Source organism: Microcaecilia unicolor, chromosome 4 (assembly GCF_901765095.1).
Source record: "Microcaecilia unicolor chromosome 4, aMicUni1.1, whole genome shotgun sequence".
Taxonomy (NCBI): Eukaryota; Metazoa; Chordata; class Amphibia; order Gymnophiona; family Siphonopidae; genus Microcaecilia; species Microcaecilia unicolor.
The window spans coordinates 364,855,769-364,877,575 of record NC_044034.1 but is presented as its reverse complement, the minus strand read 5'-3'; the positions used below and the strand labels follow the sequence as shown (position 1 = coordinate 364,877,575).

At 42.7% G+C, this 21,807-nt stretch overlaps 1 protein-coding gene across 4 annotated transcripts in view; it reads left to right on the top strand.

Annotated features, from left to right (window-relative positions):
- Nucleotides 1–21,807, top strand: part of CASK (calcium/calmodulin dependent serine protein kinase) — a 541,831-nt gene that overhangs the window by 44,365 nt on the left and 475,659 nt on the right. For all 4 annotated transcript variants that reach the window (XM_030202350.1, XM_030202349.1, XM_030202348.1 and 1 more), the window contains exon 2: nucleotides 10,171–10,283. In XM_030202350.1, coding sequence (XP_030058210.1) covers nucleotides 10,171–10,283 — 113 coding nt within the window. The remainder of the gene's footprint in view (nucleotides 1–10,170; nucleotides 10,284–21,807) is intronic.

Sequence of the window (21,807 nt, the reverse complement as noted above, 5' to 3'; positions counted from 1 at the left end):
CATCAACAAATCTGCAAACCTGCGTCTTGCCAATCAACATAATTTAACAGTTGGAGTAACTTTTGCTTAGTGTTATAAAAGTAGTTGCTATTTAAATAAAATGATTTTCCAAGGGAACTTTTATACAAATGAAACAGAAAATAAATAATGGACAATTAACATTATGTTTGTACCATCAATGCTTTTCAGAGAATTTAGATAAAACTTATGAGATGAAGTATTTTAAACTAGAATTACTTTTTCTAGTACCTTTGCTGTACGAAATAAAGGGCATAGTGCATTACCAAGGTTGATACTCAACCCAGCCTGCTTTGGTACTGATGTACTTTTAACATTTTTGTGATGCTGGGCTTTACTTTTTGTGTGCTGTGCTTGTATGAGTCCCTTGTTAACATTTGTGAGAAGTAGATTGGTTGGAAAAACAGTGCTTTGTTTATTGTTTATCAGGTCTTAATGTATCACTTCATTTGCTTTGCAAATCAGAGCAGTTTACAATAAAAAAAATCCTATATAATAAAAAGCACCTCCAACATTCTGAAGCTGCCTCTGTGGCAGTGTAGGGTTCGTAAGTCTGTAGTTCAGCGTTTCATTGGCTCTCACTGTCCCCGCCTTCACGTTGAGGAAACGAAATGCTGCATAGTTGCCAAACAAACGCACGTCACAGGAACGAAGAACCAATCAGACAGGAGGGAAGTGGAGTGGATTGAATCTCTAACAAACAATCATATACAGGGAGGTACGAACATCAGTGGAGGCAAGTGCACAGAACGGAAGGGAAGACAAACATTTAATCACTTTGTCACTCACAGACATCACACACACACACACTCAATCACTCTGTGCATCTCTCTCTTATACTGTCACTCTCAGTCTCTCACATGGGCAACTGTATGTTGCATTCTCACGAGTAAGGAGCTCTTCTGATGTGATTGTTAAACTGATTGAAGGGCCTGAACAAGGAAAACTTTTACCACATTGTAACACAGTTTACCCAAAAAATATTGTATACAAAGAAATCTTACACATGTAAACAACAATTATATTCAGAATACAACCGTGGAAACATTAATGGCAGGAACTCATTTCATTGCTAGCGCCCGTTTCATTGCGTTAAGAAACGGACCTTTTTTACTAGTGAGTAATAAAAAGGAAAATAACTTCACAAAACTAACAGGAAAGTACACAATCAATGGGTTAATATCACACTTTCATTCTAGATTCTGGGACAGAATCTCTGAGTCATCACTGTGTAAAGACGTTTTCAGCTCTGATCCCTCTTGTTTTTAGAGTTTGGGGGCAAGGAGGACAGAGGAGATGCTGATTGTTATAACCAAGGATAGGCTAGCATTAGAGAATGTTCTGAGGTACAATGGATCCAGTCAATGGTTTCTGTGGATACTGAGTCCTTTTTTGATTAAGCAGTCACTATTATTAGTCCCAAAGCCTGGTATAATTTCAAATTTTTGCATACATCATCTAACATCCTTTGTCTATTATTTTTTTTTCTCATCTGGCTTATGTAATGGAAAATATTCACCAAATAATGTGGAAACTACAGTGTGAAAGATGGTAAGCACTCTTCCAGATCATAGATTTTTATAAACCTTTTTAAAATATCTCCATTATCACATTTCTTGAAAGCCTTGCAGTGACTATATTACTGTCAACTCTTGATACTGAGATTGGTTTGGTTTCCCCAGCCCCCCCCCCCCCCCCCCCCCCACACATTTTCCTTCCAACCTCTCTTCTGTTCTGATAACCTGTTGGGTTCCTTCCATCTTTCTCAATTCCATATCTAGCTTGTTCTCTTCCTTAGTAGACAGGAGCTGGTCATGTTTTGGTTGATGTTGTGGGACATAGGCCTTCCACAGCAGCAGTGGTGGCCTTGGGTTCTTCCTAGTGCAGCTGTTTTTTGGCCAAGCCAGCCACAGCAGTTTCACATAGCTCTTGCTTCCCTGTTGCGGTAGAATTATACAGTTCCTTAGCGTCTGCAGCAGATGAATCCAGAGTCTGATGGATTGTGTCTGTCTACCAGCAGTTGGAGATACAGAGCACTGAATTGAACTGTGCTTTATAGGATGCAATGCTCCTTGGGCATTCAGTATTCTCTTTCTCTAGCAGGCGGATGGGTGGTCTTTGCCAAGTACCTGAATTCATCTATGTGCAGTCCTGTTTTTTTTTAGTTCAGTGTAGTGTGGGGTGTTTTGGCAAAGAGGTGCCATCTTTAGTGGGTACACCTGGTGATTCCAGGTCCCTCCCCCACCCTTAGCCCTCTCCAGCCCATTTTTCACCTTCTCCTTCCTCACAGGGATTCCTGAACAGCTTCAACTAAACTTAAAAAAAGAAAACAAAAAAAACAAACAGGTTGGCTATATAGCACTTCTTTGATTCTTGTGTGCTGTTCCAGCAGAGAGGAGCTTTACTTTAATCCACACAACATTTTTTTTTAATGGGATACAGCTTCTGGCTTCAGTGTAGCTGAGGGTAAGTGTTTCTTTAAATTTTCTTTTTCCTTCAGGTCCTCCTTGCAGTTTTTTCTTTTTGTTTTACGTAAGTACATAAGTATTGCCATACTGGGAAAGACCAAAGGTCCATCAAGCCCAGCATCCTGTTAGCAACAGTGGCCAATCCAGGTCACAAATACCTGGCAAGATCCCCAAAAAGTACAAAACATTCTATACTGCTTATCCCAGAAACAATGGATTTTCCATTTAATAATGGTCTATGGACTTTTTCTTTAGGAAGCCGTCCAAACCTTTTTAAAACTCTTCTAAGCTAACTGCCTTTACCGCATTCTCTGGCAACAAATTCCAGAGTTTAATTACACGTTGAGTGAAGAAAAATTTTCTCTGATTCATTTTAAATTTACTACATTGTAGCTTCATCGCATACCCCCTAGTCGTAGTATTTTTGGAAAGCGTAAATAGACACTTCACATCTACCCATTGATGGCAGCTGAGCTTGTGAAACTGTGGGAAGTGGAGAGCAGTGTCAGCAAGGTGCTCAGGGGGATGTTTAGGTTCCAAGGCCAAGGATAGCCCAGTAAGTGAGATCGGCTTGCTGGTTTTTCACGTAAAAGATGCTCGGCTGTCTTCTCCGAATTGAACCAGTGCTGGTGGCCATTTTGAAACATCGTGGTTCTGAGACTGTGGTGTCTGCCGATGGCTCTCTTCCTTGAACCTCTGTTCGTGAGTACAGTGCGCTGCAGGGGGTTTCTCTGGCTGGGGGGGGGGGTTATTTTATTGCATCATGTATATTTGTTAAAGCACTCTTCTCTGGGATCGGGCTCACTGGTGAATTGTCAAATCCCTCCCCCCGTGACTTAGATTGTAAGGTCTTTTGAGCAGGGACTGTCTTTTCTTCATGTTCAACTGTGAAGCGCTGCATACGACTGGTAGCGCTATAGAAATGATTTGTAATAGTAGTCTTAGCCTGTGCAGCCTTAGGCTAAGTGTCAGACTTGGGGTCTGGTGCCCCACCTTCCTGTCCCTTCTGAAGAGGATTGCTGTGCCCTCTTTGGCTTCTAATGTGATTGAGGCACTGGAGGAAGGTGAGTTTATTGCTGATGAGGTGGATGATCCCATGACTGTCTGCGTGCTTTGCAATCCTTAAATATTTCTTCCATTACGTTCATTCCCACTGTTCCAGGATGGGTAGTTATGTCCATCGACCAGCAGGTGGAGATAGAAAATACAGAACTGAGCATAGCTCCCTGCTAGCAGCTCAGCTCTCAGTATTATTATTATTATTTATTGCACTTGTATCCCACATTTTCCCACCTATTTGCAGGCTTCACCATTTCAGGGAGCAGAAATACATTTGGTGGTACAGAGCTATAATAATAACAAGGCTAGCTGTCGATCTACTCAAGCAGTTATAGAAAGAGAACGATCAAAGTGAGGGAGCGGTGTTGATGGGTTGTAGTTATTTATGGATTCTCGTGGTAAGTCTTGGTGAATAGATAAGTTTTCAATGATTTGCGAAAGTTTGTTATTTCTTTAATTGTTTTCAAGTGGTTTGGAAGAGCGTTCCACATCTTCGTGCTCTTGTAGGAAAAGCTAGACGCATGTGCATTACAGTAGTCCAGATGACTTAGTACCATTGATTGTACCAGGTTTTGAAAGATGGCCCTTGGGAAATATGGTTTTACTCTTTTGAGTTTCCACATGGAATGGAACATTTTCTTAGTTGTATTCTTCACATGGTTTTCGAGTGTGAGATTTCGATCAATGGTAACTCCAAGAATTTTCAGAGTGTTAGAGACGGGAAGGGAGAGGTTTGGGGTGGTTATGGTGGAGAATGTACTTGTGTTGTGAGGTAAGTATAAGGCATTGTGGGGGGGGGGGGGGCAGGAAGATTGGGAGAGTGACACCGAACTTGGGAGGGGGAGGGAGGGAAAGCGTCACAAGACTTTGTGGGGAGGGGGGCAGCAACACCAGACCTTGGAGGGAGGGAGAGTAACATAACCTTGTAAGGGGGGGGGGGGAGAGGAAGGAAGGGCATGGGGTATGGACCTTGGAAGCAAGGGAATGAAAGAGAGACAAGGATGGAGCTGGAGACTGATAGGGTGATGAGATCCAGTGCAGGGTAGATGAGGGCTAATAGGATGGGAATGGTGGCTAAGGAAGTGGGTGAAAGATGGGTAAAGATACGAGTTTAGGAGACTGGATATTAAGTGAGAGACAAGAGGAAGCAACAGTAAAAGCTAGTAGGTAAATGAGAAGTGAAATAGAGAGAAAGGGGGAGTAAACACAAATAAGGGGGGGGGGGGACATGAAATGAAAGGTCACTGCCAGACAGATATAGAGAAGGAAAGGAAGAAGCCAAGAGGGGAGAAGAAATGGAAACGCCAAAGTGGAAAAGAATTTAGAGAAGACTGACATGTGGAAAGTGGAAAAGAAACTGGGCCCAGCCCAATTAGAAAAATAAAGTGCTCGGACAACAAAGGTAGAAAAGAAATATTTTTATTTAATACTTTTTAAGGACTGAGATGTGCCTGCTTTGTGAAATGTACGTCTTTTCTATGTTTGTATTTTGCAGAGTGCAGGAGAAAAATTTCTGTTTCCCTTTTACAAGTGTTTACACAGCTTACAAGAGTCTGGCTTTTTTGAGAGAGATCTGTGGTTTTTCTGTGGTTCCCTGTTTTGTATAGTGAGAAAAGAATTAAATGTGCTTGGAGCTGTAGAAGGATTAGAAAAATCAGTGCTCATTATTGCTTGCTATGTGAATTAATATTCCATCACGGCTTTTTATTGCTTGCCAGACCAGTCCAGTATTATTTATTTTATTTGTTACATTTGTATCCCACATTTTCCCACCTATTTGCAGGCTCAATGTGGCTTCATATTACCGGAAAGGCGATTGCCGATTCTGGTAAGAAACAAATACAAAGTAGTGTCCTGTAAGAAAGACAAGTCTGGTGAGAAAAACAAATACAAAGTAATGTTGGGTAGTATAGATTGGAGTGAAACAAACACAGTTATGGCATCTTTGAGCGGAAGAGTTATGTCCGTTTCGTGCTTTGGGTTCATTGTGTTGCAGAGTCTGGGCTTTGGGTTTGTTGTGTTGCAGAGTCTGGGCAATTAGGTTGTGTCGGTAGGGTAGGCCTTTTTGAACAGGTTGGTTTTTAGTGATTTCTGTAAATTTAAGTGGTCTTACATTGTTTTCACGGCGTTTGGTAGTGCATTCTACAATTGTGTGCTTAAGTATGAAAAGCTGGATGCATAGGTAGATTTGTATTTAAGTCCTTTGCAGCTTGTGTAGTGGAGATTTAGGTATGTTCGTGTGGATCTGGATGTGTTTCTGGTTGGTAGGTCTATGAGGTCTGTCATGTATCCTGGGCTTCACCGTAGATTATTTTTATGCACTAGGGTGCAGACTTTGAAAGCAATACGTTCTTTTATAGGGAGCCAATGTAGTTTTTCCCAGAGGGGTTTTGTGTTTTCGAATCGAGTTTTTCCAAATATAAACCTGGCTTCCATGTTTTGAGCGGTCTGAAGTTTCTTTATGGTTTGTTCTGTGCATCCCGCGTAGATTCCATTGCAGTAGTCTGCATGGCTTAATACCATTGATTGTATCAGGTTGCGGAATGTTTCCCTCGGGAAGAATGGTTTCAGGCGTTTGAGTTTCCACATAGAATGGAACGTTTTCTTTGTTGTGGATTTCACTTGGCTCTCTAGTGTTAGGTTTCGGTCGATTATGACACCAAGGATTTTCAGGCTGTCTGAGATAGGGAGGGTGTAATCTGGGGTGTTTATAATTTTTGGGTTGTCCATATTGTGACGGGATGAGAGGATGAGACAGTGTGTTTTTTCTGCATTGAGTTTCAGTTGGAATGCATTTGCCCATGAGTTCATGATGTCCAGGCTGAGTTTGATTTAATTGGTGATTTCTGTCAGATCACGTTTGTAAGGGATGTATATTGTGACATCGTCTGCATAGATGAAAGGGTTAAGGCTTTGGGTGATTAATGACTTGGCTATTAAGTTGAAGAGGGTCAGTGATAGTGGTGAACCTTGGGGTACTCCGCAGTCTGCTTTTCATGGTGAAGACGTGTTTGAAGTTGATAGCACTCTGTATGTTCTGGAGGTTAGGAAACCCTTGATCCAGTTAAGGATGTTTCCACCAATCCCGAAGTACTTGAGTAGTCTTAGTAGTATATTGTGGTTTACCATGTCGAAAACACTCGACATGTTGAACTGGAGGAGGAGTATGCTTTTACCTGTTGCTATTTCCTGTTTGAATTTGGCTAAAAGTGTAATTAGTACTGTTTCAGTGCTATGGAGGGGGCGAAACCCTGATTGTGAGTCATGTAGTATTGAGAATTTATTTAAATATTCTGAGAGTTGTTTGGTTACCATGCTTTCCACCAGTTTGACTACCAGTGGAATAGATGCTACTGGGCGGTAGTTAGTGATTTCGTTTGGTTTTTTTTCTTGGTGTTCTTTGGTATTGGGGTGAGTAGGATATTACCTTTGTCCTTAGGGAAGTGGCCTTGCTGAAGCATGTAGTTTAGGTGGGTTGTGAGGTCTCTTATGAAGCGGTCAGGGGCGAATTTTAGTAGGTAGCTGGGACATGTGTCCAGTTTACAGTGAGTGTTGGAGAACTTTTTAATAGCCTGGGTGACTGTTTCTACGGTGAGAAGATCGAAGTTGGTCCAGGTTCGGTCAGCTGGGTATTCTCCATCGGTTGGATCCATGCCATTGATGGAGTTCTCGATGTCAGTATTGTTCTGGGGTAGCGTGTTGCATAGATTTACAATTTTTTCTTCAAAGTATTTGGCAAGTTTGTCTGCAGATGGGATGTCTGTATTGGTTGTGGTGACCAGGGTGGTGTCTAGTAGTTTGTTCACTAGTTGGTATAGTTTTTTCGTGTCTTTGTAATCTGGTCCTATTTTGGTTTAGTATGATCTTTTGGTCTGTCTTATTGCGTATTTGTATTTTCTTTGTGTTTGTTTCCAGGCATTGTGTATGTTCATCTTTTGTTTTTTTTCCATGCTCGGTCAAGTTTCCTGGTTTGTGTTTTTAGTTTTTTCAATTCGTCGTTAAACCATGGAATCATATTATGCCTGCGTGAAGTTTGTGTTTGTAAGGGTGCTATGTCGTCTAATATATTCTGCATCTGTTTTCCCATTCTGTGAGGTAATATATGGAGTCCATTTGTGTTGTCCATTCGTTATTATAGAACTGTTGCCAGAATGTTTTCGAGTCTACTCGGCCTCTTGTACTATAGGTTTTGTGTTCTTGTGAACAGTATGATCCCTTCTTCCGCCATTTTAGGGATAAGTTTAGTTTATAGTGATCGGTCCAGGGTGTTTCTATCCATTTGTTATCTGTTACTGTTAGATTCTGGTCTGTTGATATTTTGTATGAGATAAGGTCGAGTGTGTGCCCTTTGACGTGGGTTGCTTGCATGCGTGGTCATTTGAGATCACATAGTTGGAGGAATTCCTTGCATTCTCGTGCATTGATGGAATTAGGGTCTTCTAGGTGTAGGTTAATATCTCCTAGTACTAATATATTGGAGTTGGTTACGCAGTTGAGATCCATGAAGTTTGTCTGGCCTTCATTCCAGTTGCCTGGTGGTCTGTAGAACAGGACGCAGTTCAGGTAATCCTGGAGGGTTTTGTTATGTATTTTGATTGAGGCAATTTCGAGTTGGGGTGTTACGGACTCAGATTAGTTCTATGCCTCCGCCTCTTTTTTCCTTTCTAGTCCAGTGTAGGATTTTATATCCTGGGGGGCATAGGTCTAGGATTATAGGGTCCTTTTGATCATGGATCCAGGTTTCTGTGATGAAAAGTAGATTAAGGTGTTCTGACAGAATCCAATCTGTTACTATTGTTGTTTTATTTACTACAGATCTGGTGTTGATGTAGCCCACTTGGATTTTTTGGTATGGGTCTTCTATGTTTGGTGTTGTGTGGATTTTTGTTAGTTGTCGTTTCTTTGTTATTGGGAGTTTGTTTAGACCTTTCCCTTTGGTTGTGATTGCATGCTGATGTTCTTCCTTTGTTTAGGTTGTTGTCGGATTGGTGAGGTGTGGTGTGTCTGATCAGTCTTTGGTGATTATGTAGTGTGGGTATTATGTTACTTTCTGCGAGTGGGGTGGTTAGTGATTGGTGGATCATTGATAAGGAATGAATTATTAGGAGTAGTTTGACGGTATTCATTTGTATTCCAGGTGCAGATTTTGAGAGTCGTGCATTTTTTGTTTTGGGAGTCGGTGTTGTTTCCAGCGGAGGGTTTGCGCTTTGTAGTCGTGCAATGTTTCTTTGTTTTAGGGGTGTGTGTGTTAGGTGTATTGGTGTTTGTAGAGCATGCTTAATTTTGGCATGAGCTAGCTTTATGGGCCATCATGGAGTGGTGTGGGACTCCACAGTTCGTGCACAATGGGAAAGCTAGCACTCTTGGTGCTTGAGGTGGACCCCGGTGCACGGGACTCCGTCTGGTCCCTGTAGTTGGCTCCGGCTTTTGCCAGTGAGGTGGACGTGTGTACAGCTGTTCCCACCTTAACCTCCTTGGTCCTTATGATGTCGCTGCTTCTGTCCCTTCGGCGATGTAGTGGGTTAGCTCTGGCCATTATCGCCATCGGGGTCAGTCTCGTGTCCTCCGCCCAGACTCCCCAGCCTCGAGCAGTCTGCGCCCGTAGAGGCAGTCGGCTCATTTGGTGCGGAGCGGCACTGAGAAAGGTGCGAGCCTATCCGTTTCTCGTCTTGAGCGTCCCGTGCGCTGTCTCAGTGAATTACTTCTACTCCTTCCCTGCCCCGACCATTCTGCCTTGCGCGCGGTGCTCACCGCTCTCTCCTCACCTTTCACTCCGGGTGGGTGGCTGGTTGGTTGCGCATGGTGGAGGCCTTGGGCCACTTCTGTCCCTTTGGCGATGCAGTGGGGTGGGTGAGCGGCAGGCGGCGATTCGCTCCAATTGCCGCCGGGATCTGGGCGCCACTGTCCGCCCAGCGCCAATCACATGGGAAAACTGGCGTTGGGATCCGGGCTGGCCTCGCTGCAGCTCTGAGGGAGAGAAAGTTGTGATTGTCTCACAGGGATCGCGTGGCCCAGGTTGGATGTCCGGGGAATGTCTCGACCTCCATAGCACCACCCGGTCCGTTTCCCAGTTGAGGCCCTCGTTCTGGTCCTCAGTCTGGCCCAGCAGCCACCGAGTCTCGGTATTCAGGCTTCCGCGATCGTGCAGGGAGATGCTCTCGGAACTAGGTCTCTGTACCTAACTGCTCCGTGACCAGCAGGTCAGCGGCCATCTTTAAAGAGCATTTGTTAGGGGCATTTGTGTTAATTCGTTTATGCAGTCCTTACATGCACATGATTTTGCTTTTTAAACCCAAATCCTAAGGGTGGTTAAACAGTGAGGCTTCTGTGGATAGGGACAGAGTTTGCGGGGGCAGAGTTCGCGGGGATGGAGACATACTTTGTCCCTGCGTCATTCTGTATTATGAATCATGTTAGTACCTTGATTTTTGATAGTCATTGTCAATAGCTGTTTTCACTTATTAGATGTCTTGTCTGTAGCACAGCATTAATGCTTTTGTTTGGTTAAAACTTCATTTCAAGAAACTTCAAAATGATCCAGATTTACAGACATAGTTACAAATGGAGGAAAACTGTATTGTCAAGATAATATAATTCAAAACATTCTAATTTCTGTTCTTTTTAGGGGTCCATTCAGTGTTGTGCGAAGATGTATCAACAGAGAAACTGGACAACAATTTGCAGTGAAAATTGTGGATGTAGCAAAGTTCACTTCAAGCCCAGGGCTAAGTACAGAAGGTAACGGATGTCTTTTATAACTAAAGTTTTAATATGACTTGATTGTAAACTAAATGCTTAATTCACTTAAATTGTGTTCCATTTGATTAAAAGCTGTATTTCCATTTTTTTCTCTGCATTACTGAAACCCATGCGTGTATTTTCTGTTTTTATAGGGTGAGGCACAGCATTTTCCATAGTCAATCAAGATATAATCAGGCACACAAATGGGTGGTAACATTAAAGGACACTGGGATGAAACAGCTCAAATTCTGAGCATGTGTGGGCTTTGACATGTGCAGCGGTCCCTTCAGGTGTGTGTTTTCCACTCAGCTGAACAGACATGGAAAGAGAGTTATCCCAGTTTTTGAAGTTTCATTTCTGGTCTTGCAACAACTTTTTTTTGTCTTCAGTTTTCCCATTTCAATAATAAAAAAGACTAAAACTTTTTATTTTTGTTTTCATCTTTCCTGTGCAACATGGCATAAACCATGTTGGAATTTGGACCGTGCCCACAATGTGGTAGAAAGATCTACAACTTTGACACCTATTGTGGGTGTCTCATCTATATGGGCTCTGATCATATCCAAGTAGAGTGCAAGCACTGGGGGTGAATGTCTGTCTGGAAGCCTGAAATGATCTCCTTCATAACCACTACAAGATAAGAAAGGAGACTTCTTGTGCAAAAAGATCAGCTTCTGTGCAGAAATCAACCAACTGCATACCCAAGTTGATCCTCCTCTGTTGATGTTGCCTCTTGTTCCCTGCTCAGTGATATCAAAAATCCAGTTGTGAAGGGACAGCATCATGGATCCTTGGGCTTAGCATGGAACTTGGCTGAAACTTATTCCTCTAAAATGCAGACATGTTTGATACAGTTGCATAAGGTTCTGTTATCGTGTATTAAAATTTGCTAAATCCGCCTTTATCACCAACGCAAATCAAGGCGGAGTACAAGGCCATTCCTAAGTCACACTAATAAACTTGATATATGGATCTTTGAAAAAGAAACAAAAGCAGTATATGCATATCTGTACTGTGCTTACCTATGTCAAAGCAAGAAGCTTTAGCAAGAGCACAGTGCTGAAGTATACCCTGCATTGTTAGTATGGAAGGCTCCAGTGTCTAGTAGTTCAAAGCCATCTGTTGCAGTGCTGATAAGTGCACATCATTTGAAGTCTGCAACATAGTCTCTCTCTCTGCACAGCGATTCATCAGCACAGAGCTAGTGTGATAACAGGAAGTGATGTCAGAGAGGGCGGAATAGGTCAGAAGGAAAACTTTAGAGCAGACCACAGGCAGCATCTGTGCATTGCTGTCGTTGCCAGGGACCAACAGAAGACCAGATTTAAGGTAGACCTGGGGAGGAGGATTGAAAAAGGAGGGTAGATGAAAACCTCAAGTAGGGGGATGGGAGTGGAGGGAGAGATGCCAGACCATGCTGCACCAGGAGGGGGGAGAGTGTGAGAGATTTGTTGGATGATGGAAGTGGAGGGTTGGGGAGCGATGTTGGACCCAAATTTGAAGACACTAAAGAAATCAACTACATTAGCATATAACTTTCAGAAAGGCTACTATGATAAAATGAAACCTCCCCCCCCCCCCATATATATATATAGCAGCTGAAAGGTTAGAGTTTAAATCTAACGTGGAAGTTGAAAACTTAAACCAGATATATTCCATGTATTAAAAAAAAAGTGGAAGGAAGGCCAAATGGCAATTACCATGTTTAAAAGTGAGATTTAGGGTGCTATTCTTGTCAAAAGAACATATTAAAACAAAAAAAAAAGAAAGGAAAAATGATCCAAGTGAGGGAAACAGAAAGCAGCATAAACCCTGATAAATTAGATGCAAAGCATTTGATAAGGAAGACAAAAAAGTGAATTTGAAAAGAAGCTTGAAATAGGCACAAACTCATCTTTCCATACATTTTATTGAAAAATTTTAACAGTTAGAATAAATCACTTAACACAGATGCTTATAAATTTGGGTATACATTGTTATGCTGCAAAAGAATTGTTAGATGTGTATAAAGAAGAATGAAATAAGCAAACAGGATACTAGGAATTATTAGGAAAGGGATGGTGAATAAGATCGAAAATACTATAATGCCTTTGTATCGCTCCATGGTGCGTCCACACCTTAAGTATTGCGTTCAGTTCTGGTCGCCGTATCTCAAAAAAGATATAGCAGAATTAGAAAAGGTTTAAAGAAGAGCGACCAAATGATAAAGGAGATGGAACTCCTCTCATATGAGGAAAGACTAAAGAGGTTAGGGCTCTTCAGCTTAGAAAAGAGATGGATGAGTGGAGATATGATTGAGGTCTACAAAATCCTGAGTGGTGTAGCATGAGTAGAAGTAAATCGATTTTTTACCCGTTCCAAAAGTACAAAGACTAGTGGACACTTGAGGAAGTTACACTGAAATGCTTTTAAAACAAATAGGAGGAAATATTTTTTCACAATGAATAGTTAAGCTCTGGAACTCTTTGCCGGAGGAGGTGGAAACAGCGGTTAGTGTATCTGGGTTTAAAAAATGGTTTGGCCAAATTCCTGGAGGAAAGGTCCATAGTCTGCTATTGAGACAGACATGGGAAGCAACTGCTTGTGCTGGGATTTGTAGTATGGAATGTTGCTACTCTGAGATTCTGCATAGAATCTGTGACTCTTTAGGATTCCAGAAACTTGCTATTCTTTGGAGTTCTACATAGAATGTTGCTACTCTTTGAGATTCTGCATGGAATCTTGTCACTCTGTAGGATTCCAGAATCTTGCTATTGTTTGGGGTTCTACATGGAATGTTGCCACGGTTTGGGTTTCTGCCAGGTACTTGTGACCTGGCTTGGCCACTGTTTGGAAAACAGGATACTGGGCTAGATGGACCATTGGTCTGACCCAGTATGGCTACTGTTATGTTCTTATGTATATTACAGTAAATATCTAGTGGTGCCCATGATTTGAAAACACGAGAGAGTATGATTTTTTTTTTTTTTAAAGCAGCAGCTTCTTCATATTTTCTTATTTAACAAAAAGAACTTTTACCATTCGGCTATGTTTAATTTTGAATTATGTTAAATATTTTAGGTCTTTTTACCACCTCTCCAAAACTTCATATACCAGTTACCCACAATTTGTAGAGATAAAAGACCGAGGCTGCTGCTTATGAGAAAAGTAATTTATTTACTTACCAAGTATTGATACAATTAATATTTTCTCATGGGAGGATAGAACTGCTGCATAGATATGCTTTCGGTATCTATCACTCCAACGTACTGAACTGAAACAGCTATCTTTATACACTTGTATTTAACAATGATTTACAAGACTTCAGCAAGTTATCTTACTCGGGATCATCTGGTCTTTTTTCAAAACTATCTGGTTTCCCTCACCAGCTAGACCACATTCTCATGTTTGTTTATGCTTCCTCCTTTCCCAGGCCTGTTTGCCCGTAAGGATATCATATCAGATCATAAGTTCCTGGGCCTCACGATTTATGGCCTTTGCCCTTTGACTCTACTCCAGGGTGCATAACTTATTATCTGCAATTATCTTTCCAGTAGCAAATGATAAGGTGGGTGGCTAAGGAAATAAGAACATAAGAAGTTGTAGGAGGGAAGCTAAGAGGAAAATTATTTACTGAGAGGGAGATGCAAGTCTGGAATAATTTAGCGATGTGTATACAAATGCTGAATTAAATATTTTGAAGTATAGGGAAGATACCTCAAATGCAAGCCTTCAGTGCAGTGCAACTGCTCATATGATTTTCATATGGCAGTTTTTATTAGTAACGTTCTGTAAAACAGGCACCGATGTTGTTTTGATGTACTCATGTCCCCTTTGGTATTATATTTATACAGTGTTCATATTATATGCATCGTATTTTGACTACAACATTGCAGTCATTATCTACAGCGCTCTGCAAGTTTTCCAGTATAGTTCGGTATTCTATGTGTGGATTCCTTCTACAAAGAATTTTACATATAAAATGATACAATTAATTTCAACACATTGGGTTCTTTAAAGAACCTGCCATTGTATTTTTGTATTTATATTTAGTTGATTGTGCCTTGTATTGAGAGAGGCATTTGATTCTCTCCAACCCACGAAAAGGGTCACATACTAGACCTGGTTCTCTATAAAGGGATAGATATCCCAGAATTCTGGGATAACAGTATTGAAATAACACCCCTATCATGGTCAGACCATTTTCTAATTAAAATCTCCCTAAACGACCATCTGAAACAAATGGCACCTCCCAGAGTTTGGAAGGAGATCAGAGACAAAAAAAAGCTGACCGCTGAGAATTTCCTAGAGGCCTTGGACTATCCACATGTAGATGAAGATAATAATGTCAGAACAAGTTGACATCTGGAATACACACTTAGCCAAGACCTTAGAGAAAACAGCATCACTAAAAAAGGTCTTATGCCCCACTCAGAAACGCTCATCTTGGTTTTCTCCAGAAGTTCGGGTCCTTAAACGCGAAGGACGAAAACTGGAAAGGAGATGGCGCAAATCTCACCTGGATGAAGACAGGCTAAACTGCAGGAAGCACATGGCAAAGTACCGCCAAGCCTTAACAGCAACCAAAAAACAGTATTTCTCTCAATGCATTGAACAGGCTGCCAATTCAACCAAGCAGCTGTTCAGTATAGTAAACAGCCTACTGCAACCCCCGCAACAAAACCAGCCTCCCCAGTCTAAGCCCAAAAACACAACAGCCAGGCTTATATTTGGAAAAACGCATTTTGAAAGCGCCAAACCCCTCTGAGAAAAACTGCACTGGCTCCCAATCAAACAACGTATTGCCTTCAAAATCTGCACCATGGTTCACAAAGTTATCTACGGCGAAGCCCCGGGATACATGACAGATCTCATAGACCTACCAACCAGAAATACAATCGGATCAACAAGACCATACTTAAATCTTCAGTACCCAAGCTGCAAAGACCTCAAATACAAATCAACATTTATTATTATTATTAGCATTTGTATAGCGCTACCAGACGCACGCAGTGCTGGACACCTGACACAGAGAGACAGTCCCTGCTCAATAGAGCTTACAGTCTAAAGTAATACAGACATAGAGCTTACAATCTAAAGTAATACAGACAGACAAGACAATAAGGGCAAGTACTGGGTGAGAAGGAATAAGGGGAGGCAAATGAGTAGTGGCTAGGAGCCAAAAGCAGCAGTGAAAAGGTGGGTTATGCAACCAGCTTTTCCTATATTAGCACACAACTGTGGAACGCATTACCAAAAGGCATGAAAACAACATATGGCATCTAAACTTCAGGAAATCACTAAAAACCAACCTATTCAAAAAGGCATACCCTACTGACCCAACCTAATTTCCTGAACCCTGTTACACAAGTAACTAAAACTAGTAATGGACATAACACAACTCTTCCTCTCTACGATTCCCAAGTGTGTCTGTAACACATGAACCTTATTCTACCGGCTTGGCGAACGCCGACGGTACTATGTAAGCCACATTGAGCCCACAAATAGGTGAGAAAATGTGGGATACAAATGCAACAAATAAATAAGAATAGCCATACAGGGTCAGACCAATTGTCCATCTAGCCCAGTATCCTGCTTTTAACAGTGGCCAATTCAGGTCACAAGTACCTGGCAGAAACCCAATTAGTACACCAAGGTAAAAGGGGAAAAAAAGACAAATAATACACCCTCCCTTACGTAGGAATCATAAAAAAAAATAGGGAGAAATGTGACATGTAGCAGATCTTGAAAAACTCCCATGAATTTTCAACATGTGACAATAAAAATAGAGAGCACAATGGCATCAGGCATAAGTAAAAGAAAGCCGTATGACCTCTTATAGTACTCTATTTTGTAGCACCAGTTATCTGCCAAGGTGTCCCTATAGTTCATTTTACTATATTTTATTCAATATCAAAATATAAAAAATAACAGTATTATCAAAAATATCAATAATTCGACCAGAATTAACTATAGGGACACTGGCATTTGATTGATGCTATAACACAAGCTTTGACAGCTTTTTAAGGCATGAATAAATATGTGGATAAAGGTGAGCCAGATTTTCAGGAAGGGACTTTGTCAAAAGTTCATGTGAGCTCCTGAGGAAATTAAAAAGCCATGGGATAGGGAGTCATTGTTCTGTTGAGGATTGGGAACTGATTAAAAGATTAAAAAAAACAAACAAAACAACAGAGTAGTGTTAAATATCCAGTTCTCTCAATGGAAGTAGATGAACAGTGGAATACCATTAGAATCTATACTGTGGCCTGGTGCATCTTTTTTCTAATCTTTATTTTTATATTCATTGGTGTTTTTTAAAACATATTTGTAAGTGATCTGGAAATGAGACCGATGCGTAAAGTTACCAAGTAGCCCCCATACTCTTCTTTAAGCGACTTCACAAAGAAGGGTGAAGAACAGTCATGTTTAGGCTAAAGAAGCAAGAGGATATGGCTGTTCTGAACTAGAGGTCTGAACGGGGTTTGCGGGGATCCCACAGAGTCCGCAGGAATCCCCTCCGGGTCAGCGGGAGTGCCGCGGGGACGGAAACAGACATGCGGGAATCCCATGGGGATGGAGGATGTTCTGGCGGGATTCCCGTGGGGACGTGCCGCGCACATACCTTTGTTTGTGAGAGCCCGCTGCTTTTCTGCTGATCTGTGCCCCTATCGCATCAATCATGCTGCAGTGCTGGTTCGCAAATCGCCCCTTCTTCTTTTAGTGGGCGGAGACACCAAGCTCTCCTCCAGTGGGAAAAGAAGGACGCCCTCAACTGCCCCGTCGCAGGGACAGCCAAATTTCAAGGGGGGGGGGGGGTGTCTGGCATAGCAAAGGCGCGTGGATGTCTTTCTCAAAGAAACGTCCATTTTGGGCATCCTCAACTGCTCCGTCACAGGGACGGCCAAATATTTCAAGGGGGTGCCGGGCATAGCAAAGGCACGTGGATGTCCTTCTCAAAGAATCGTCCGTTTTAGGCGTCCTTAAGTGCTCCATCGCAGGGACTGCCAAATTTCAATGGGGTGTTAGGCACTCAAGTCCCACCTTCGCTAGGCCGCCAACACTTAGACGTCCTTCATCCATAATCTAAAAAAAAAAAAAAAAAAAAAAGACGTCCCTGACGAGTACTTGCACGTTTTCACCCGAGTCTCTGTTTGTCCCAACTCAAGTTCAACACGTGCAGGAGGTTTGCTCAAGTTGTATGTAGTGAGTCTTCCAGGCACTGCCAGACCTCAGTATCCACAGAAGAGAATTACACAGAGGTGAGCTCAGCTGACTACTTTTATGTTTTATATGTATATAGGCAGTTTATTTCTCTCATGGTGGGAAGTGGCTGTTTGTGAGCTGTTTTACTGCAGCTAAAGCATTAGCATACCCACTTGTTTCTTTTGTTGAGGGCGTTGTGCTGTTTGGGTGACCAATAATTCTCTCTATTTTAGTGTAGAAAAAACTTCAGTTTGTTTTATGTATTTATTGCCCTTTTTCTAAGATTCAGTATATTAATGAGTGAAGAAATGTATTTTAAATGTATTACTCTGCATTGTGTGCCCCCTGTCCACTCCACTCAGTACTTTATACTTCCTTTTTTTATGGGGACGGGCGGGGATGGAGGAGATCACTCTTGGGGACGGGCGGGGATGGAGGAGATTACTAGGGGGCATGCCACTGGACCCTCCAAGCTGGACAGTAATAACTATGGATGCCAGTCTCAGAGGCTGGGGTGCTCATTGCCTGGGGTGGTTGGCTCAAGGTCTATGGTCTCCGGAAACGGTCTTGTCGATCAACCTCCTGGAAACCAGGATGATCAGACTAGCACTGGAGGCATTTTCATCCCTAATAGAAGGCACGTCGGTTCGCATTCTTTTGGTGGCATATGTCAACTGGTAGGGAGGAACGAGGAGTCTGTTGTTACATCTGGAGACATCGAGTCTCATGTCATGGGTGGAGACTCATTTGGTCGCTTTCTCGGCATCGCATGTGGCAGGAACGGAAAACGTGCAAACAGATTTTCTCAGTCGGCATCTCCTAGACCCCTGGGAGTGGGTTCTCTGATCACAGGCCTTTCAGGTGATAGTAGATCAGTGGGGGTGGCCAGTCATGGATCTCTTAGCCACTCATGTCAACACCAAGGTAAGTCGTTTTTTCAGTCGCAGGAAAGATCCTCGAGTGGATGGGGTGGATGCTCTTCTTCAGCCTTGGCCTCTGGGTCTTCTATATGTGTTTCTTCCGTGGCCTCTCATGGGCAGACTTATTCAACGCATCGAGGCGCACAAGGGAAAGGTAGTACTGGTAGCTCCAGATTGACCTGACAGGCCATGGTACGCAGATCTATTGTGCCTTCTAGCTGCTGCTTCTCTCTGGCTGCCGGACCGCCCTGATCTGCTCCTTCAGGAGCCGATTGTTACTCCAGACCCAGCTCGATTTTGTGTTACGGCTTGGCTCTTGAGAGGGCGCGATTGACGAAGAGGGGCTACTCTTCGAAGGCCATCCCTACCATGCTTCGTTCTTGTTATTCAACGTCTCTGAATTATGTCAGAATTTGGTGGATTTTTGAGGCCTGGTATGCTGATCGAGACATTTCTCCTTTACGAGCCTCGGGGCTGGAGATGTTGGATTTTTTACAGCATGGCTTTGAAAGGGGCTTGGCTCTTGCTTCCCTTAAGGTACAAGTAGCGGCTTTGTCGTGTTTTCGGAGTTGCGTTCAGTGCAAGTCCTTAGCTAGTCTTCCAGATGTTTCTTGTTTTTTGAAAGGGGTAAGTCTACTGTGGCCTCCCTTGAGACTTATGTTGTCTACTTGAGATCTTAATTTGATCTTGTCTATTCTTACTCGGCCTCCCTTTGAACCTTTAGTGGCTTGTTCTCTTAAGGATTTAACACTCAAGATGGTATTTTTGGTGGCCATTGCCTCAGCCAGGCGAGTGTTGGAGTTACAGGCTCTTTCCTGTAGGCTGCCGTTTTTTGGAATTTTCTACTTGTGGTGTTGCGTCCGGTTCCTTCCTAAAGTTGTCTCCCGTTTTCATGTCTCTTAGTCTGTGGTTTTGCCAGTCTTAGGTTCTTCCTTGGGTTCTGAAGAACAGCGCAGACTGCGATCTCTTGATGTCAGAAGGGTTCTCAGACACTATCTGAAAGTTTCGGAAGATTTCAGGCGTTTGGACAGTCTGTTTCTCCTTATCAGGGGTTCCCGTAAGGGTCTCACGGCTTCTAAGCCAATATCTAGGTGGTTGAAGGAAACGATAGAGTCTGCTTACCTTCTTTCAGGCAAGCAAGTTTTGCAAGGGATCAAAGCTCATTCTACTAGTGGGCAAGTGGCTTCTTGGGCGGAACGTTTTTTGGTTCCTCCTTTGGACATTTGTAAGGCAGCAACGTTGTCGTCTTTACATTCGTTCTTGAAGCATTACAGATTGGATGTGCAGTGCCGTCAAGAAGCGGTGTTCGGGACAACGGTTCTCAAAGCAGAATTGCTGGGGTCCCTCCCTTAGGATTACTGCTTTGCTACTTCTCACCAGTCAGTTCCTGGACCGGTCTGGAGGGACGCTAAGAAAGGAGAAATTAGATCTTATTTGCTAATTTGCTTTCCTTTAGTCCCTCCGGATCGGTCCAGATCCCCCCAGGTCTGTGTACATAGTATGAAAGAGTGTATTCTGGTTGGCCAGGGCTCTTATTGGCTCTCTAGAGTCAGAGTTCTCAGTCTCCACCTGCTGGAAGGAGTGCACAGCCCACCAGTCAATTCCTGGACCGGTCCGGAGGGACTAAAGGAAAGCAAATTAGCAGGTAAGATCTAATTTCTCCTTGTGCAGAATTTCCCCAAGGGTATTCAATTAGAAATTTCATTAAGAGGAAGGGACATATCACTGGTATACCGGAAAGATATAGTTGCCTCTTGTTTCCAATTTATATTTTAAAAATCAGGGTAGTGTTTTGGATTTTGTTAAGACTGGAATTTATGACTACAGTGTAGTTTTATCAGAGTAGGTACCTACAGGAAGTATATTTTTAGAAGGAAAATATTAATATGATGAAAGACAAACATGTTCACGAATGACACAAATGGTGAAACTAGCAAAAACACGTAGGTTGGAATGGGAACTTGAATTCAGAATGCATATAATAGATTAAATCAGTTGACTTACAGACTCAGTGTTTAGTACTGTAGGCTGTCATGTAGGATTAGTTTCTGAGGATCTGAAGGCAATGAAACAATGTGACAAAGTAGTGGCTGTAGCCGGAAGGATGTTAGACTGCATAGATGGAGGCATAACCAGCAGGAGGTGCTGATGCCCCTGTACAAATCATTCACGAGGACCCACCTACAATATTATGTTCAGTTTTGGAGGCCATATCTTGCTAAGGATGTAAAAAGATTTGAAGTGGGGAAGAAGTGACGTCACGGTGTTGAATGGCCACCTAGCTCCTGAGCTCCCACTACAACTGCACAATATCTAGCATATATCCGAACCATCAGCTCTTTAATTTACCTTCAGGTAATGGTTTGATCTGTGGGAAGCGCTTAGCAACATGAGTAAGGCTTCAGCTTCCATGAGGAGAGATGGAGAACGCCAGTCGGCGTGACAGACTGGTAAGAGGGCCCTCTGCCTTGCTTCCCATTCTCCCACATGCCAAACTTTGGTGGAGGGGGGGTGTCATGCGAATTAAGGCAATGCCTGGCAGAGATCTAGGATGAAATGAAGGCCTCTAAGGAAGAGATCCTAGAGCACATGAATGTTTTGAATGCTGACCTCCACGAACTTGGTGGGCTTGTGGAAGATGTGGAGGCATGAATCAAGGAACATACAGACTGGATTTCTGTGTCTGACTCCTGACAGCAGCTCTCGACAGGATACAACGATTTATTATATAAATTGGTTGACATCTATAATAGAGGGTGATGCAAAAAGCTTCATTTCTGCAGTGTCCCAGAGTGGGTAGGGGGCACGGAAGACATCCTTGGTATTGTGCGCAACTTTTGGCTCGGAAGCTGTTGAATCTACTGGGGAACTGGAACGGGCCCTTTGTGCTCTTGGCCTCTATTCAGATAACTGCCTACTGGATTTCATAGTATGGGAATGCCTCTTGCAGTGTGCTGTAGAGGCCTAGCATGTGGATTACAGTGGTGCACTGATCTTTATCGTTCAAGATCTTTCTGAGGAACATGAAGCTTGTACTAGACATTTTACTCGAGAGAGGGAATGAGACTTGATATACCGGTCTTCTGTGGTTTTTGCAACTACATTCAAAGTGGTTTACATAGTATATACAGGTGCTTATTGTACTTGGGGCAATGGACGGTTAAGTGACTTGCCCAGAGTCACAAGGAGCTTCAGTGGGAATTGAACCTAGTTCCCCAGTCTGCTGCATTAACCACTAGGCTACTCCTCCAAAAGATTCAATATCGCTGGGCATTTCCTTTTGCTTTGTGGGGGTGGGGGCGGGGAAGAGATGCACAGAGTTCAGACCCCGATTTGGAAGATCATATGTATGAGGCAGGCTTCATCCTGACTGCATTGCCTCCCAGTTTGGTAGCTCCAGAGACCAAGGCTAAACT